At 42.5% G+C, this 19,646-nt stretch overlaps 1 protein-coding gene across 1 annotated transcript in view; it reads left to right on the top strand.

Moving 5' to 3' along the window:
* cntn2 (contactin 2) overlaps positions 1–19,646 on the top strand; it is a 229,430-nt gene that overhangs the window by 69,413 nt on the left and 140,371 nt on the right. Inside the window, exon 2 of the mRNA XM_059950245.1 lies at positions 10,339–10,481. Coding sequence (XP_059806228.1) covers positions 10,427–10,481 — 55 coding nt within the window. The 5' untranslated portion in view covers positions 10,339–10,426. The remainder of the gene's footprint in view (positions 1–10,338; positions 10,482–19,646) is intronic.

Raw genomic sequence — 19,646 nt, forward strand, 5'->3', positions numbered from 1 at the left:
AGGGTGATGGCCAAGGTCTCTGAGCTTCTTGTCAAGCCTGGATGGAATTGTGGTGTTGAATGCTGAACTGCATTCCAAACACAGTATTCTCACATAAGCATCCCTCTTCTCCAGATGTGTAAGGACAGTGTGCAGAGCTGTGGCTATTGTGTCATCAGTAAGTGAATTGTAGGCTGTCCAGTTTGGATGGTAGCATGCTGCAGATCCTTGAGCAGCCTCTGGAAGCATTTGCTTATTATTGAGGTGAGTGCAACAGGACGCCAGTCATTCAGACATGTTACCTTGGTCTTTTTAGTTACAGGACAATGGTGGATGCTATGAAGCAGGAGAGCACTCTACACTGGGAGAGGGGGAGATTAAAAATGTCTGCAAACACGCCAGCCAGTTGTGTTGAGCACAGTCTGAATACCCGTACTGGGATGTAATCTGGTCCTGCAGCCTTCTGGCTGTCCACTCATTGGAAATGCTTGCGTACTTCAGACTCAGAGATGACATCATCTGCAGGCCTCCTCAGGGGCTAGGTACTGGTGACGTTGAATCAAGTGTGAATAAGATTTGGCTCATCTGGGAGAGAGGCAGCGATGTTGGAAACACCACTGTGTTTAGCTTTAAAGTCTGTGATGGTGTGCAGAACTTGCCATAAGCTGCGTGTGCTGTTAGTGGAGAAACGTGTCTGGATCTTGTCCCTGTGTTGTTGTTTCACTGACTTGATGACCGCATAGATCGCAGCTGCATTTCTTGAGTTCCTGGTGGTTACCAGCGATGAAGAAGTTCTGTCTCATGCAGTGAGTACAGTGCACATGGAACTGTTGATCCAGGCTTTCTGGTTGGGGTGGACCCTGGCCGACTTCTGGGGGACAACGTCCTCGATGCACTTCCGGATGAAGCTCGTGACCCCTTCTGTGAACTTGGAGACATCCTCATCGCGAAAGGCATTCTAGTTGATGTCATCAAAGCATGAAGACTGATTGGTCGGGACAACAGTGGATGGTTTGATTTTGTCAGAGTGTATGTGTATGTTCCAGGATGAGTTATTTTAATTATTTCAGTTTATTTTACTATTGGCACGAACACACTCATCCAGGGCTTACATTGCTTATCTCAATATACACTTTATTATGTAGCTCCTGTACCTAATAAAATGGCCACTGAGTGGATAATCATGCATTTCTGCTGCTGTAGCCCATTCAATTTATCATTTGACATGCTGTGCATTCAGAGATGCTCTTCTGCATGACGCTGTTGTAATCCATGGCTATTTGAATTACTGTCACCTTCCAGTCAGTTTGAACCAGTCTGGCCATTCTCCTCTGACCTCTTTCATTAACCAGGTGTCTTCACCCACAGACCTGACACTCACTGGATTTTTTTTTGTTCGTTTTGCACACCATTCTCTGTAAACTGTAGAGACGGTTGTCTGTAAAAACCCCAGAAGATCAGCAGCTTCTGAGATACTCAAACCACCCTGTCTGGCCACAGTCAAGGTTATTCCATAGCCCAAGTCTCTTAGGTCACACTTCTTCTACCATTCTTATGTTTGGTCTGAACAATAACTGAACCTCCTGACCATATTTGCTTGCTTTTATGCACTGAGGTGCTGTCACTTGATTGGTTGATTAGATATTTTCATTTGCATTAATGATCAGGTGTACAGGTGTACCTGATAAAGTGCCCACTGCATGTACACAGTATGACACAATCACCAGTGGATTATTCTGGGTCAAGGTATCCACACCACAGAGAGACATAGGGGGAAAGATGGAATTTAATCCATTGGAATTCTCGGTACCGTAGTGGAATGAAATGGTTAAGGATTTGGTCCATGAAATCCCTACATCTGAAGGAAGAGAGAGGATTTTGTCTATCAGGATTCTTCACAACTAGAGAGATTTGGGCGTAATTTGCTCCCTGGGATTCTAATAAAAAGACAATTTACAATTGACTTTCTGAAGACGTCTACATGGGCTCAAACGAGTGATTGTCTTTGCACTGAATCTCTGATTTGCAAAGAAATCCCGGATGTTTCATACTTACTTTATCTGTGAACTTTGTCCACTTATTTCAGGTGGTGGGATGGAGGAAAATGGGAAATTTCCAATGGGGACCAAGGCATAAGATAGCTGTCATTATGCTGGTTTGCCTGATATGACCAAAACTTTCCAGGGTATATAACAATGAACTGATCCATGCAGATAGCTCAGCCTCTCTCCTCAAACGTGTTGGCTATCTTTTCATCGTACTGAATGGACCTCGCAGAACCCTGACCATTTACTTCACATCAGCCTCCCTACACCTTATTTCATCCAAGTGCCATTAATGTAGAAACCTGGGAAGAATTATCAACCACTCCCTGCAAGTTAGTCAAAGTAAGTTTATTATCAAAGTATGTATATGTCAGCAACTACTACATTGAGATTCATTTTCATGCAGGCATTTACAGGAAAATAAAGAAATACGATAAATTTTTGAAAAACTGTATGTAAACAAAGACTGACCAATAACAAATGTGGAAAAGAAGGCAAATTGTGCAATTAGATATCTAGACTGAAAGAGAGAGAGAGAAGAGAGAGAGAGAGAGAAGAGAGAGAGAGAGAGAGAGAGAGAGAGAAAGAGAGAGAGAAGAGAGAGAGAGAGAGAGAGAGAGAGAGAGAAGAGAGAGAGAGAGAGAGAGAGAGAGAGAGAGAGAGAGATAATACTGAGAACATGAGTTGTAGAGCCCTTGAAGCTGAATTTACACCATAAGGCCATAAGACATAGGAGCAGAGTTAGGCCATTCAGCTCCACCATTTCATCGTGGCTAAACCCAGATCCCTTTCAACCCCATACACCTGCCCTCTTACCATATCCCTTGGTGGCCCGACCAATCAGGAACCTATTAACTTCCGCTTTAAATATACCCACAGACATGGCCTCCACTGCAGTCTGTGGCAGAGCATTCCACAGGCTTGGCTAAAAAAATTCCTCCTTACTTCTGTTCTAAAAGGTCACCCCTCAATTAGAGGCTGTGCCCTCTAGTTCTGGATATCCCCACCAGAGGAAACATCCTCTCCACATCCACCCTATCTCGTCCTTTCAACATTTGAGATCCCCCCACAATCTTCTACATTCCAGTGAGTACAGGCCCGAAGCTGCCAGACGCTTCTGATTTGTAGGTTGTGGAATCAGTTCTGAGTTGAGGTGAATGAATTTATCCATCCGAATTCAGTAAGTCAAGTCACTTTTTATTGTCATTTCGACCATAACTGCTGGTACTGTACATAGTAAAAATGAGACAATGTTTTTTCAGGACCATGGTGTTACGTGACACATTACAAAAACTAGACTTAATTACGTAAAAAACAACACAGAAAAAAAACTACACTAGACTACAGAACTACCCAGGACCGCATAAAGTGCACAAAACAGTGCAAGCATTGCAATAAATAATAAACAAGACAATAGGGCAGTAAGCTGGTGTCAGTTCAGGCTCTGGGAATTGAGGAGTCTGATAGCTTGGGGGAAGAAACTGTTACATAGTCTGGTCGTGAGAGCCTGATGTTTGTAGGATAATAACTGTTCCTGAAACTGGTAATGTGGGACCTAAGGCTCCTCCACCTCCTTTGCGATGGTAACAGTGAGAAGAGAGCATGGTCTGGATGCTGGGTGTCCTTGATACTGATACTACTTTCTTGTGGCTGCACTCCTTGTAAATGTGTTCAATGGCGGGGAGGGTTTTGTCTGCGATAGACTTTGTCGCTCAAAATGAGGAACATTTAAAAATGTTATTGTGAATCCGAGACTGCAAAAGATCTCCAGCATCTGCAGATTTTCTCTTGACTATAAAATATGTACACAATACGAAGCTTTTACTAATTCCTTATTTGGATAATTGAATTAAATGCTCTTGGTTTCAGGAGTACTGAGAAGTAATACATCTCATTTATGATTCCTGACCATTACATGGTTTTGAAAAGCAGGAGGAAGTGGTTTAAGATAGAAAAAGTAGTTTAAGACAGCCAAGTGCCTCCGGAGAATGGGTCAATGTGAATGAGTAATGCAAGGACTTCGGTCAGACAAAGAGAAATATAATATTTATCAGCCATGTATAGGCAGTATTGATCTCTCTATATCCATTACAGAAAAAAGGCGCTACTAACTAATACTTCTAAATCACAAGGGGCTGCTGAGCTTTTAAGGAATTGGAAAGGAATTGCATTTGAAGAACATTAATGATGTCTGATGGCTACCTCTCAATGTTAAGTATATTATTAATAGTTAATTATTGTGTTGGAAAAGACAGTCTTGTGAATAGCTTAATGCTGCCTTAATGGGTCAGAACTTGATAAAGTGGTTATGCTACTGCATCTTGGTGTCCTGCTGTTGCAGGGATGATTCCATTTGCCTTAAGATGTTGCTGCTCCCTGGACCGCTGTGCCAAAGGGTGAACGTTCACTGCCACAGATAGTTGCCCAGGTTACCGACAATTAGTGAGAATGAAGATTTCTGTGTCAGGTACCAAGCAACGCCGTTGATCAAAAGCATGCAGAACTGTGCTAACTTCAGAAGTACCTGTATTTGGCGGACCTCCATCTAGAACAGCTTGTGGGAGAATACAAAGAACATGGGTGTAAACTTAATATGGGAGATAATCAAAATGCATTGTTGATTTTAGGATGTACCTCTTTTACAATTAAAGATAGACAAAACCGAAAAAGTTTTGAGATTTTTCTTGGGCAAGGTTATTAAGGGTTATGTAAGCAAAACAGTTAAATGGATTTAAAATTCAGAAATTCTAAAATATAATTGAATATAGGAAAAGGTTTGAGAGGTTGAAACACATTTACTGTTTCAAAGTACATTTATTATTAAAGTACGTATACTTGATTCAACCATGAGATTTGTCTCCTTACAGGCAGCCATGAAACAAAGAAACCCAATAGAGCCCATTAAAAACAGACAGCCAACATGCAAAGAGAGAGAGAGAGGGAGAGAGAGAATTGCATAAACTATAAAAGCAAGCACACAGCATTCAGAACTGAAGTTCATAACACCCGGCATAACTGCAGCCAATCCTGAAGTCCACTAGTTGTAGGACACAGACTCCAGCCAGTGCAGAGACAAGGAGCAGCAAGCCGAACCGGATCCTTCACCCTTTCAATCTGGCCCAGCGCTTAAATCGTCCTCATCTTGGGTCATTCCTTACTCTCTGTCACTTCAATATGCCCTTGGGCTCAGACTCCACCATTTAGATTCAGCCAGAACCCAACCTTTCCAATTCAGTTCGGCTCTTAAATCGATCAAATCTTGGACTTTGAAGGCATTAAGATAACAAAACATTGTAGGACCATATTCAGATGGAAACTGACATCAGAGTATCGAAGGGAAATTAGAAAAATTGACCAACTGTTTGTCAAAGAGGTAACTCTTAAGTAGTTTTAAAGGAGGACAAAGGCTTAAGGAGACAAAGGGAATTTGGGGTGTAAGATGCTGCAAAAGTGGGAGATTTACAGGAAGCTGCAAACTGGATGAAGACATTTCTGAGAGCATTGCAGCAGGTTCACATTCATGTGGGAATCGGCAATGCCATTGTGGCTGATTCTACCCTACATCTTTCATAGAGTATGAGTACTGCTAACAAACACAAAATGCTGGAGGAACTCAGCAGGTCAGGCAGCATCTACAGGAAGGAATAAACAGTCGACATTTCAGGCCAAGACCCTTCATCGGGACTGGAAGGGAAGGACGATGAAGCCAAGGAAGGTAGGGGTGGGGCAGGAGTACTTGCTGGGAGGTGATAGGTGAAAGACCAATTATGGAGGAAGGCAGGTGGTTGGGGGAGGAGAGGATGAGGTGAAAAGCTGGGTGGTGAAAGGTGGAAAAGGGTTGAAGAGGACGGAATCTGATGGGACAAGAGAGCGGACTATGGAAGAATCAGAACCAGATTTAATATCAACAGCATATGTCATAAAAATTTGTCGTCTTTGCATCAGAAGTACAATGCATAATAATAGAAAAAAAACTGTGAATTACAGTAAGTATATAATATATATCTTTAAAATAGTTAAATTTTCAAAAAGGTAGAGGTAGTGTTTGGTCAAGGGACAGGGGAGTGGTATCAAAGGGAGGGGGAGAAGAAAAGGGGTAATATATTGCACATTCTTGACTGCCTTTAAACGAAGTGCTGCTGGGTCATTTAAGGGACAATATCATGTCAACCATACCAGAGTGGGTCTGAAATCACATTTAGGCCTGACCATATAAAATCAACAGATCCCTTCCCTAAAAGGACACTTATAAACTACATAACAAAGTGCTACCTTTGTTGTCACCATTGGTGAACTCTTGTTGTTCGAGTTGTGTGTTTTTTAATTAGTTGAATCGAACATTCCCATATTTCATTGAGCAAACACTTCACGAGCACTGGCTCAGAGGCCTGTAACATCGACGCTGTTCAACCATACCACAAGCAGGTCCAGAAAGACCTGTGAATTGTGCAGGCAGTTTATATTTTTAACATCATGGTTGTTTGAGTCTCCTCTGTGTATCATTGTAATCCAAACAAAATTGGAATTGAAGTAAACAGCAAGGGAAGTTGTGGCTTGGGAGAGATGGTGGCCAACAGTTCTTGCCATTTACTTCACAGGGCTGTGATCAGTTAGCACTGTAGTGGTACAGAAACTATTATTTTTATGAACAGCGATGCCATTGCTTGCAGTGATCGGTCATATTTATACAGATGAGTGCAGACGTAGAAGAAAAGAGTGCATTTGCCAGGATTCCATGAATCTTAAATTTGACAGAGATCATTCCAAAATAGTAATTTCTTATCAATCTTTTTCTTGCATTTAACAGTGTAATATTATCACAAAAAAATTGCAACTGCTTTAATGTTGCAAATGCATTTTAATAGTATAGACCGAGAGAAGCCGTTTCCGCTTTTAACAAGTCCATTAGCAAGCTCTTTAATTTCTTGCTTTTAAACTGATGTTTCCTATAATGGGAGAGTCTGGAACCTGAGAGCACAGACTCAGAACAGAAGGACGGCCCTTTAGAACACAGAGATGAGGAGGAATTTCTCCCCCCTAGACAGTGGTGAATCTGTGGGATTTATTGCTACAGACGGCTCTAGAGGCTGAGTCATTGGGCATACTTAAAGTGGAGGTTGATAGGTTGATGATTAGTAAGTGCATCAATAATTAATATGGCTGAGAGGGATAATAAATAGTAGAGCACTCAATGGGCCAAATGGTCTAATTCTGCTCCTGCATTTTATGGTCTAATTCTTCTTCAGAATATAAGTACATACTTACTGAACTGTATCTAATTTCCATTTTGCTCCATTTCTTTCACTTCTTCAGGTATTATTGAAATCATTCAAAGCCCAAGCACACTTGCTTATGAACTATTGCAAAGGATTCATGATAAACACATCAGCTTTGCACCTTAATCCACAAGCCATATACCCATCTTCTGCTTTTGCAATACACTGATCATTAGCTTCCTATTAAAGGAAAATACTCAATTAAAGGAAATTACTGCACAGCTACCCCAGTTAGATTGTCTGGCACCAACTCTTCTGACTCAGCAGAGCATTGGCAGTTGGAAAGGGTCAAAAGAAACAAAGTATAGCTAATGATTATTTGAATTGATTTTGGATAACTTGCCTGCTGACTTGATGAGAGTTAACCAGATTCCCCTAGTCATTTTGCATTGATGGTATCTCAGACCTGGCGGGGAAATTTCCTTGGTTTTGTTTGCGAAATTGCATGAGAAATCATTGTAAGAAGGATGTGGAAACTTGGAGAAGGAGCAAAGGAGATTTGCCAGGATCCTGCCTGGACTACTATATGCGTAACTTATGAAGGTAGGCTGTGCAAGACAAAGATTTTTACCTTGGAGCAGAAAGGATGAGAGATGACATGATATAGATGATAAGAGGCATAGATAGCCAAGGATTTTTTTTTTCCCAGGGTTCAAATGGCTAATACAAGAGAGCATAACTTTAAGGGACTTCAGGAGGGTACGGAGCGACCACTCCCCACTGAACATTGACGGCTCCTCGGTAGAGATCGTTAAGAGCACCAAATTTCTTGGTGTTCACCTGGTGGAAAATCTCACCTGGTCCCTCAACACCAGCTCCATAGCAAAGAAAGCCCAGCAGCATCTCTACTTTCTGCGAAGGCTGAGGAAAGTCCATCTCCCACCACCCATCCTCATCACATTCTACATTGTATTGAGAGCATTCTGAGCAGCTGCATCACTGCCTTGTTCGGAAATTGCACCGTCTCGGATCGCAAGACCCTGCAGCGGATAGTGGGGTCAGCTGAAAAAATGATCGGGGTCTCTCTTCCCGCCATTACGGACATTTACACTTCACGCTGCATCCGCAAAGCAGCAGCATTATGAAGAACCCCGCGCACCCCTCATACAAACTCTTCTCCCTCCTGCCGTCTGGGAAAAGGCACTGAAGCATTCGGGCTCTCACGACCAGACCATGTAACAGTTTCTTCCCCAAGCCATCAGGCTCCTCAATACCCAGAGCCTGGACTGACACCAACTTCTCGGCCCGACACGTCGACAGCACTTCTCCCTATAGATGCTGCCTGGCCTGCTGTGTTCCACCAGCACTTTGTGTGTGTTGTTTGAATTTCCAGCATCTGCAGATTTCCTCGTGTTTACTGCCCTATTGTCTTGTTTATTATTTATTGTAATGCCTGCACTGTTTTGTGAACTTAATGCAGTCCTGGATAGGTCTGTAGTCTAGTGTAGTTGCTGTTTTTCTCTATTTTTTTTTACGTAGTTCAGTCTAGTTTTTGTACTGTGTCATGTAACACCATGGTCCTGAAAATTGTTGTCTCATTTTTACTGTGTACTGTACCAGCAGTTATGGTCGAAATGACAATAAGAAGTGACTTGACGTGACTAAAGTGATTGGAGGGAAGTATAGCGGGTCTGTCATTAGAGTGGTGGGTGTGTGGAACGTGCTGCCAGGAGGGGTGGGAGAGGCAGATACATCAGGGGCATTGAAGAGTCTCTTAGAAAGACACAAGGATGAAGGAAAAATGGAGGGCTGTGTAGGAGAGAAGGTTAGATTAATCTTACAGCAGGTATAGTTCTGCAGTCATTAGCTCAAAAAGTTGCGCAAAACGAAGGGGCCAATATTAAGTTTCACTGGAGTCAATAAGCAGAGCTTGCCGTTTTAAGGCTTCTAGTAGCAATAGCAGTAACGCCACTGGCCTTATAATTAAGAAAACTGAACATGCAATGCAGGGTCACCAGTTCAAATCCCTTTACTGCAGGTAACGAATTTACATTGAATTATATAAATTAAAGTAAATGTAGAATTTAAAGTTAACAATAGTTGGATCTACCTTTAATAAGTGAATCTGGTTCTTCAGTGTTCCTTAAGAAAGGAAATACATGGCTTCCCCAGATTATGAACACTTAGAGACAAAAGTTAGTTTTATTTTTCATATGTACTGTACATCAAAACTTGCAGTGGAATGCGTTGTTTTGAGTCGAATTAAATCGGCGAGGGTTGTGCTAGGCAGCTCGCAAGTGTCTCCATACTTCTGTGGTGTGCCCACAACTCATCAACTTAAATGGATATCCTGGAGACTGGAGCACCCTGGTCCATGCCGTCACAGGGGGAACACACAAACTGCTTACAGACAGGGGCGGAAATCAAACCCCCATATTACAGATGACGCTCTAAGGTGTAGAGCTAATCGCTATGCCACTGCGCTGCAGGACACACTTGCAAACTCCTACAAAGTCCATCATCCATAGATACCTCTATTCCTAAAAATGGCAGAACCAGATTCCATGCTCTTTCCACTTTAAAGAACTGTTCGTTCTTTTCAGTCCTTAGCGTTTTTGATGCCATTCATTACAATGCTGTGGAGGTCTGGTTACATACTGAGTGAATTTTGTGTATTTACCAACTTATGGGCAATATTGACATATGGACTTCTTTAAAAACAGGTCCTGTTAGTAGCCCAGAGGAAACCTGTTTGCCACTTTTACTCGATTGCAAATCCAGAGTCATAGAAATATAATTGACTCTTAAATAGAAAACCGATTAGATATGTTTGCCATGCCAGCAATGTCCACATAGTGAGTACAAGTAAAACAAACTGTCTATTGCTGTCAATGGAATTAAATATCAAATGCTTCTTAAGACGGACATCTGATCAAATCCAGCTAGAGACAAACGTCTAGCCGATATCCACCCGGTCTCTGCCCACCTCCACACTCCAATGATGCAGTGCTGTGTGTTTGCTCAAAGAACGAAGAGTTAGTTCTTCACAGACCGACTAATCTCATCTCAAGTGTGAACTGATGGTGTTTGCTTTGCAGGTGAGCACAGACAATCGGTGGGGAATTAGCGGTGCCAGAAACCCTCTCACAGTTCGCTGGCGGCGGCCCGTCTCGTGCGGTCTTCAGGATGAGATTGTCGATCGGTCCCGCCTTGGTGCTTTCAGTCACAAGCTGGCTAACAGGTAAGCTCTGCTATGTGTAACATACACTTGGTTAGTGAGAGGAGCCTCTGACAAGTGGAAGTTTGAACAAGTGCATCTGGAACTCAGAAATACTCCAACTCTCATGTCCATTCCTTGACTGAGATAAGTCGCAGAGGATCAGGACCCTGACATACTTATTGACCTCACAGGGTCAGATCTTGCTACTAATTAGCCACTTCTACAGCAGTAAGTCCAGAATATACACACATCACTGTCATTCATGGAAGCCCCACACCTTAGAGAATACAGAGGAGATTTACTAGACTGTTACCTGGGTTTCAGCACCTAAGTTACAGAGAAAGGTTGAACAAGTTAGGTCTTTATTCTTTGGAGCGTAGAAGGTTGAGGGGGGACTTGATAGAGGTATTTAATATAATGAGGGGGATAGATAGAGTTGATGTGGATAGGCTTTTTTCCATTGAGAGTAGGGGAGATTCAAACGAGAGGACATGAGTTGAGAGTTAGGGGGCAGAAGTTTAGGGGTAACACGAGGGGGAATTTCTTTACTCAGAGAGTGGTAGCTGTGTGGAACGAGCTTCCGGTAGAAGTGGTAGAGGCAGGTTCAATTTTGTCATTTAAAGTAAAATTGGATAGGTATACGGAGAGGATAGGAATGGAGGGTTATGGGCTGAGTGCAGGTAGGTGGGACTAGGTGAGAGTAAGCGTTCGGCACGGACTAGAAGAGCCGAGACGGCCTGTTTCCGTGCTGTAATTGTTATATGGTTATATGGTTACTGACAGACTCAAAGTTAAAAGTAATTATTTTTTTATCAAAGTATATATATGTCACCAGGCTGTGAGTCACTCTCTTGTGGGCATTCACAGTAAATACAAGAAACTCAATAGAATCAATGAAAGGCCACACACAACAGGCTGGACAAACAGCCAAAGTGCAAAAGACAACAAACTATGCAAATACAAAATGAAAAGAAAAGAAATAATAATAAATAAATAAGCAATAAATATTGAGAACATGAGATGAAGGGTCCTGTAAAGTGAGTCCATAGGTTGTGGGAACAGTTCAGTGATGTGGCAAGTGAAGTTATCCCCTCTGGTTAAAGAGCCTGATGGTTGAAGGCTCATAATTGTTCCTGAACCTGGTGCTGTGGGTCCTGTGGCTCCTGTACCTTCTTCCTGATGGCAGCAGTGAGAACAGAGCATGGCCTGGGTGGTGGGGGTCCCAGATGATGGACGCTACTTTCCTGAGAATGCTCCATGCAGATGTGTTCAGTAGTGGGGAGGTCTTTTCCATGATGAACTGGGGCATATCCACTACTTTTATTGAGATTTTCCATTCAAGGACACTGGTGTTTCCATATCAGACCATGATGCAACCAGTCAGTATATTCTCCACTGCACATCTATAGCAATCTACCAAAGCTTTAGATGTCATGCCAAATCTATGCAAACTGCAAAGAAAATAGAGGCTCTGCCATGCTTTTTTTCAGAATAGCTCTTATGTGCTGGAACCAGGTCAGATCTCCGAAATGATAACACTGAGGAATTAAAGTTGCTGACCCTCTCCACCTCTGATCCCCCGATGAGGGTTGGCTCATGGACCTCTGGTTTCCCCTTCCTAAAATCAATAATCAGCTCCTTAATCTTACTGACAATGAGTGAGAGGTCATTGCTGTGGCACCACTCAGCCAGATTTTCAATCTCACTCCTATATGCTGATTCGTCATCCCCTTCGATTCGGCCAATGACGGTGTGTCGAAAACAAGCTTAAATGTGGCTTTGGAGCTGTGCTTAGCAACATGGTCATAAGTGGAAAGTGAGTAGAGCAGGGGGACTAAGCATCCAGTCTTGTGATACCCCTGTGTCGATGGAGATCGTGGGAAAGATGTTGTTGCCAATCCAAATTGACCAGTGTCTGCAAGTGAGGACATCGAAGATCCAATTGCACAAGGAGGTATTGAGCCAGATCTTGAAGCTTATTGATTAGTTTTGAGGGGATGATAGTATTGACTGCCAAGCTGTAATCAATGAAGAGCATCCTGATGTATGCATCTTCACTGTCCAGATGTTCCTGGGTCGAGTGAAGAGCCAATGAAATGGCATCTGCTGTTGACCATTTGTGAAAGTGGACAAATTGGAGCAGATCCAATTTTTTCCTCAGGCAGGAATTGATATGTTTCATCACCAACCTCTCAAAGCTGCATCACAGTGGATGTAGATACTACTGGATGAAAGTCATTGAGGAATGTTACCATAAAATTGAAACCTGCTTGAAGCAGGTGGGTAGTCAGACTGCTGAAGCAAGATGTTAAAGGTATCGGTGAATACTCCAACCAGTTGATCAGCATGGGCCTTTATTACTTGGCCAGGTACCTCATCTGGGCCGAATGCTTTCTATGGATTCACCTTCCTGAAAGGTGCTCTCATGTTGGCCTCGGAGACTGAAATCAGAGGGTTGTTAGGTCTTGTGGAAGTTTGTGAAGGCTCCTCTATGTCTTGATGATTGAAGTAAGCATAGAGGTCATTGAGCTCATCTGGGAGTGAGGCCTTTTTGTCACCTATGTCGATTGGCTCCGTTTTTTTAGGAGGTGATAGCTTTCAAGCTCTGCCACTGCGGTTGAACGTCCTCTGTCACTCAAGTTTGGTCCAGATCTGCCAGTGCACCGCACTGTTGCTATTCCATCTCCTGTCACACGTTGGTCAGCACGAACAAGCTGGTCCCAAAGGGCCTGTTTCTGTACTGTATGACTCTATGACCCTATGCTAATGTGATAACATACCGTTATGCATAAATGGAAATGAGGTAGCAGCCAGATAATATGAGCACCTTTGATATGTCCACCACTGAAGTTGGGATTTCCAAGTGGCCACCCATTTCAACTCAAGTTCCCATTCCCACCTCAATCCATGGCCTCCTCTGTCATCATGATGAAGCCACACTCTGGTTGAAGGAGTGACACCTTATATTCCAGCGAGGTAGCTTCCAACCTGATGACATGAACATCAATTTCTCTAATATCCAGTAATTTCTCCCCCTTCCCCTTCTCTCTTTTTTCATTCCCTAGTCTGGTTCCCCACTCACCTCTTCTCTTCTCCTCACCTGCCCATCACTTCCCTCCGATTTCCCTCCTTCTTCCCTTTCTTCCATGCTCCACTCTGCTCTCCTATCAGATTCCTTCTTCAGTCCTTTACTTCTTCCACCAGTCACCTTCCAGCTTCTTATATCATTGCCCCCTCCCCCACTCACCCACTTTCCCACTTGTTGTTCTCCTCTCACAGAGAGTTATAGAGTGATGGGTTACTCTAGACAGGCCCTGTGTTCTTTACCTTTTGTAGTTTTATTGTGCTGCATTGGATCCAAAATAACAATTATTTTGATCTCCTTTACAATTGTATATTGGAAATTACATTAAATCTTGAGATACAATGACAACATTTTAAAGACACTGGGATGAGTACATGGATAGGGAAAGTTTAGAGGATATGGAGCAAGATATGGGCGAATGTTACAATCTCCTTTCAAGGACTCTACAACACATATTCTCAACATTATTTGTTTGTTTGCTTGGATTGTTTTTTTTGTAATTGCACTTTTTGCTTTATGTGCATCAGTTGCTTGTGTGTTGTTTTTTATCGATTCTATTGTGCTTCTTTGTATCTACTGCGAATGCTGACAAGAAAACAGGTGCCACGATAGCGTAGCAGTTAGCACGACACTATTACAGCTCAGGGCATTCCAGACTTTGGAGCTTGATTCCATTCTGTTCTGTAAGGAGTCCCTGTACGCTCTCCTCATGGAACGTGTGGGTAATTTTCCAGGTCTTCTGCTTTCCTCCCACAGTCCAAAGATGTACCTGGTCTGTTAATTGGTTATTGTAAGTTGACCCATGATTAGAAACACAGAAACATAGAAAACCTACAGCACAATACAGGCCCTTCAGCCCACAAAGCTGTGCCGAACACGTCCCTACCTTAGAAATTACTAAGCTTACCTATAGCCCTCTATTTTACTAAGCTCCATGTGCCTATCTAAAAGTCTCTTAAAAGACCCTATCATATCCGCCTCCACCACCGTTGCCGGCAGCCCATTCCACGCACTCACCACTCTCTGAGTAAAAAACTTACCCCAGACATCTCCTCTGTTCCTACTCCCCAGCACCTTAAACCTGTGTCCTCTTGTGGAAACCATTTCAGCACCAGGTTAGGGTTAATTGGGTTTGTTGGGGGTCGCTGGGGAGGCATGGTTTGAAGGGTCAGGAGGTTCTATTCCATGCTGTATCGCTAAAGGAAATTAATCTCTGGGTAGTGTATGGTGACATATATGTACTTTGATAATAAAGTTACATTGAACTTTGAAATGGGCCTAGCTTCAAAATGATAACTAGCACAGTCTAACCTGGGTTGACTCATTTTATGCACGTTTGTACACAAATGACCGAATGTAATGGATCCAACTTTTAGTTCTCTTATTGCATTTGCCCTTTAAGAACACAGAGTGTATTTTTTAAGACAGAGTATGCATCCAACTTTGTCTATTAAGTCAGTGTAGCAACAAAGAAAGCTACTATTGGGTGTCAGGTGCTCATCAGCAAGTTGTATAATTAATCACAAACAACAGGAACTAAAACATTTTAAAATTGCAAAGGTAAGGGAGAGTTCCCTTTTACAATAAAGAATGTCCTGGGATCTTTAGTTTAATGTCACATCAGGAAGAAGGCACTATCTCAGTGTTGCATTGGGGTCAGCATGGTTAAGCTCCTGAAATAAGGGACTTGATCCAATTTACATTATGCCGCAGCTGGCTCAGTAGTCAGAGGAGGATTAGAATGCCATTTTAAACAAAGGTCCTGCTCCAAAGCATCTATAATCTCTATCTTTAGATTTAGGATCTGACTTTTAATGATCCATTCAATCTATTACCATTCAATGAATTTGTACAGTTGTTTTGACACTAATCATCCTGCATAATCTTCCCAGTGAAGGAATCTTTGCCTTATTTATGAAAGTACACACTTCAATTGATCTGTTAATAATAGCATTTAACCTTTATTAAATCAAGGTCATTTCTTCTGAATGCACAAAGCTTGAACTATGTTGGAAAATGCTGGGCTGAAGACAAAGAGTGTCTGCACTCCTTGACTTATTACAAGCCTTTGGAAGTCTCCAGTCGAATCAAGCAGCGAGAAGTTCAGAACTATTAGGTCTTAGCACCTCTCTACACTGCACCTACCAACCCATTCCCAAGCCACCCACTCCAGATCAGCTTTATCACCACTGACATATGTCACAAAATGTTTTGGCAGCAGTATACTCCCAGGCTAAAATTACTACAAGTTACAAAAAACAAATCTCTGCAAAAGAGAATCCGTGAGATAGTGTTCAGCCACCATTCAGGAATATTGAGTGCGGGTCTTCAGGCTCCTGTACCTCTTCTGATTATTGGCAGTAATCAGAAGAAGGCATGTCTCAGGTAGTGAAGATCCTTAATGATGGATACTGCCTTTTTGAGGCATCAACTTTTGAAGATGTCCTTGCTGGTGGTGAGGGTGTCCTTGATGGAGATGGCAGAGTCTGTGACATTCCACAGCCTCTTGCAACCCTGCGTATTGGCACCTCCACACCAGGCAATGATGCATCCAGTCAAGATGCTCTCCACCATACATCTGTAGAAATCTGATGGAGCCTTTGGTAACATACCAAACTTCTCCAAACTCCTCATGAAGTACAGCTGTTGGCGTGCCTTCTCTCTAATTATGTTAATATCAAATAAAGGATAATCAGCCTCTCTCTAACAGAGTTAATCAAAATCTACATCCTGCTTTCCAAAGCTTAGATCATCCAAGCCAGAGATCATTTGTCCCATTGAATAGGCTACACTTTGCCATCTCTCTACTACCCACGGGCGTTTAGGGCAGTAATTAAGGCCCTCCATTCCCAATGGTGTTAATGGCTTCCTTCATCATCTCAGTAGCTCGGTTTTCACTTCTGTCAGCCGTTCAAGTTCCAGGAGGAGATTCAGGAATATTATCGCACACAGATTTAGAAGGTTTCTTCATTGCATTTTCATAACAATTTTGTTTTACCAGTCAGGGTTGTTAGCTTTGAGCTGAACCCCTGAACCCGGGAGACCAGCAAACGACTCTTAGTCTGGCCTTTACCCTTTGACCTGTTTGGCATGGGTGGCCCTACCAAGAGCCAAGGCACAAAGCCTTGACTCCAGCCGACATAGGTTTCCTAGTCATTGAAGCGCACAAGCCTCCAAACCCTGCAACAATATCACAGTTCTTTTCAAGGACACTTTGACATCAGGTCCTTGTTAAATGTAGTGAGGGTGTCTGCCTCCACCATCCTTTCAGGCAGTGAGTCCCAGACCTCCTGTACTTACGAACTATTATAAAAACCTCCAGTTCTCCTCTTATCCTATTAATTCATTTTAACTCTGGACTCTACAATGTTTTGCTGATGGAAACTAAACACTTCAGACTGGGGAGTCTGGACTATACATACATGCATATTCTACATCATTGTATTTTACTGATATTCTACATGTTGTCTTGTATGTGGGAGGATGGACCTCAAGTCACGGTATTGCCTAGGGAGGGTGCATTGACGCATCGGGGCCAGTGCACTCTACCATGGGCACCGCAGCATGGTGTGTAAGCTGGGGTCAGTGCTGCCCCCTACTGTTCACTCAGCAGGAGAGGGACTCTATTACAGTTGACTATGGATTGATGGCATGAGTTTTGCGACCCTTTCTTTGCACGATTGTGATACCATTTCTGCTTGCTGTCTTGTGTGTGCTTTGTGTTCTGTGTGACTGTTGGTACTGCGTTTTGCACCTTGGTCCCGAAGTAACGCTGTCTCTTTTGGCTGTGTTTAAGAGTATTCATGCATGGTTGAATGACAATTAAGCTTGAACTGAATTGAATACAATTGAATTTCTATTCATCTGCCTCAGCTTCTCATAGTCTTGCACATCTTAATTAAATCTCACCTTGGTCTAACTTCTCACAAAAATTACAACACTGAGCAGTATGGGCTATCCTCATTGCTATAATTCTCCAACATTTCTCCATTCTGAGGGCCCAGTTTGCCCTTTCCAGCTTCTTTTTCAGCTGTTATTTCAATAAATATTGACCATTAACTTCTGAACTAAATAACATATTTCAACACTTATTTCTGAGATTTTATAAGACATTGGTCAGACTGTACCTGGAGTATTGTGTGTAGTTTTGGATTCTAAGAAAGGATGTCATGGTGTTGAATTTAGTACAAAGAAGGTTTATGAGAATCGTCCTGAAAATGAAACGGTTAACATATGAAGAGCATTTGATGGCTCTGGTCCTGTACTCACTGGGGTTCAGAGAAGAAGAATCTCATTGAAGCCCACTAAATATTGAAAGACCCGGACAGAGTGGACATGGAGAGGATGTTTTCATTAGTGGGAGACTCTAGGACCAGAGGGCACAGCCTCAGAATGGAACTACATCCATTTGGAACAGAGATAAGGAAGAATTTCTATAGCCAAAATGTGGTGAATTTGTGAAACTTGTTGCCACAGACAGCAGTGGCAATATACCCAAGTCATGGGGTATATTCGAAGCAGAGGTTGAGAGGTTCTTGATTAGTAAGGGTACCAAAGGTTACGGGAAGAAGACAGGAGAAAGGGGGTTGGATAGATAGGGAAACTAACTCATTTTGATGGAATGGCAGAGCAGACTCCATGGCCCAAATGACTTAATTCTGCTCCTTTGCCCTATTGTCTTATGGTCTGTTCACACTATCAAATCCTACATCATTTTAGAGACCTTCATCAGTCCACTGCATTGCCCTTCAAGGAACAGAGCTGGAGACATTTTAAATTTCTTCTGAGGTATACAAGCATGCAGTGCTGGTAAGATACAAATAATTAATAGTTTGTATCACCCAATGAACAAACCAAGATTGTAATTGTCGAGAAATTTCATGCTTGATACATCAGAGTAAAAAACATTTGCCTATCTGTGGTGCAGGTCAAATTGTTTCAGTGGTTTTAGTTCACTAGGCACTGAATGTATGCTGCTACGATTGCAAAAGAGAGGAGGTGAAAGAGCTCGAGGCCTGGTGCCAGGCAAGTAACCTCTTCTTAATGACAACAAGGCAAAGCAGATGGTTATCAGCTTCAGGAGAAATCGCTCCACTCACATCCCACTTTACATCAACGGCACAGCAGTCAAAACTGCAAGCTGATTCAAAATCCTGGGAGTGCACATCGCACACAACCTCTCACAGTGCCAGTACACATCCTACACAGTCTAGAAATCTCACCAATGCCTCCACTTTCCGAGGAGGCATTGTGTTCATCCGTGCATCCGTGTTCATGTCATTCGAGAGAACGCGCAGTAGTGAGCATCCTAACAAGCTGCGTCACTGCTTGGCGTGGAAACAGAACTGCAGAGTCAAAACACATCAGTGGCACCAGCCTAACCACCATCAAGGACATATATACAGAAAGCTGCCAGAAAAGGGCCAGTAACGTCACGAAGGATCCCACCCGTCCATGGATTGTATTTCCCAATCCCACCAGGGAGGAGGCTGTGTAGCATCCACACCAGGACCACCAGACTCAAAAACGGTTTCTTTCCCCAAGCAGTAAGGCTGATCTACACCTCCACCCACTAACTCCTGAAAGTCACCATAAGTACAGCCTAGCATCACTTTATGAACATACAAACAATCTATGTATATAAGCTATGCTATGTATTTATATTTATTGTATTTTATTATTGTGTTCCTTATCTTTTGTTTCTTTTTGTGCTGCATCAGATCCAGAGTAACAATTATTTTGTTCTCCTTACACTTACGTATTGGAAGTGACATTAAACAATCTTAAATCTATTCTTAACGAGATTCAGAAGAAGCAGAAAGATGAATCTTAGCTCATTTGATATAGATCTAAAGGCATCTCAACAATTCTTGTAATTATCTGGTGCTGGAACATCTCGTAGCCCTCAACACTTACTGAAATCGAAGGCAAATGAATACAAAACAGTTAATTGCCTGGTTGTTTCCATGTGTGTTGATATGATTAGCTTTATTTATCACAAGTATATCAAAACGTCGAAACATACAGTGAAACGCATCGAATTGTGACAATAACGAATACGGTCCAAAGATTGTGGTGGAGCAGCCTGTGGGAGTCACCAC

Source organism: Hypanus sabinus, chromosome 25 (assembly GCF_030144855.1).
Source record: "Hypanus sabinus isolate sHypSab1 chromosome 25, sHypSab1.hap1, whole genome shotgun sequence".
NCBI lineage: Eukaryota > Metazoa > Chordata > Chondrichthyes > Myliobatiformes > Dasyatidae > Hypanus > Hypanus sabinus.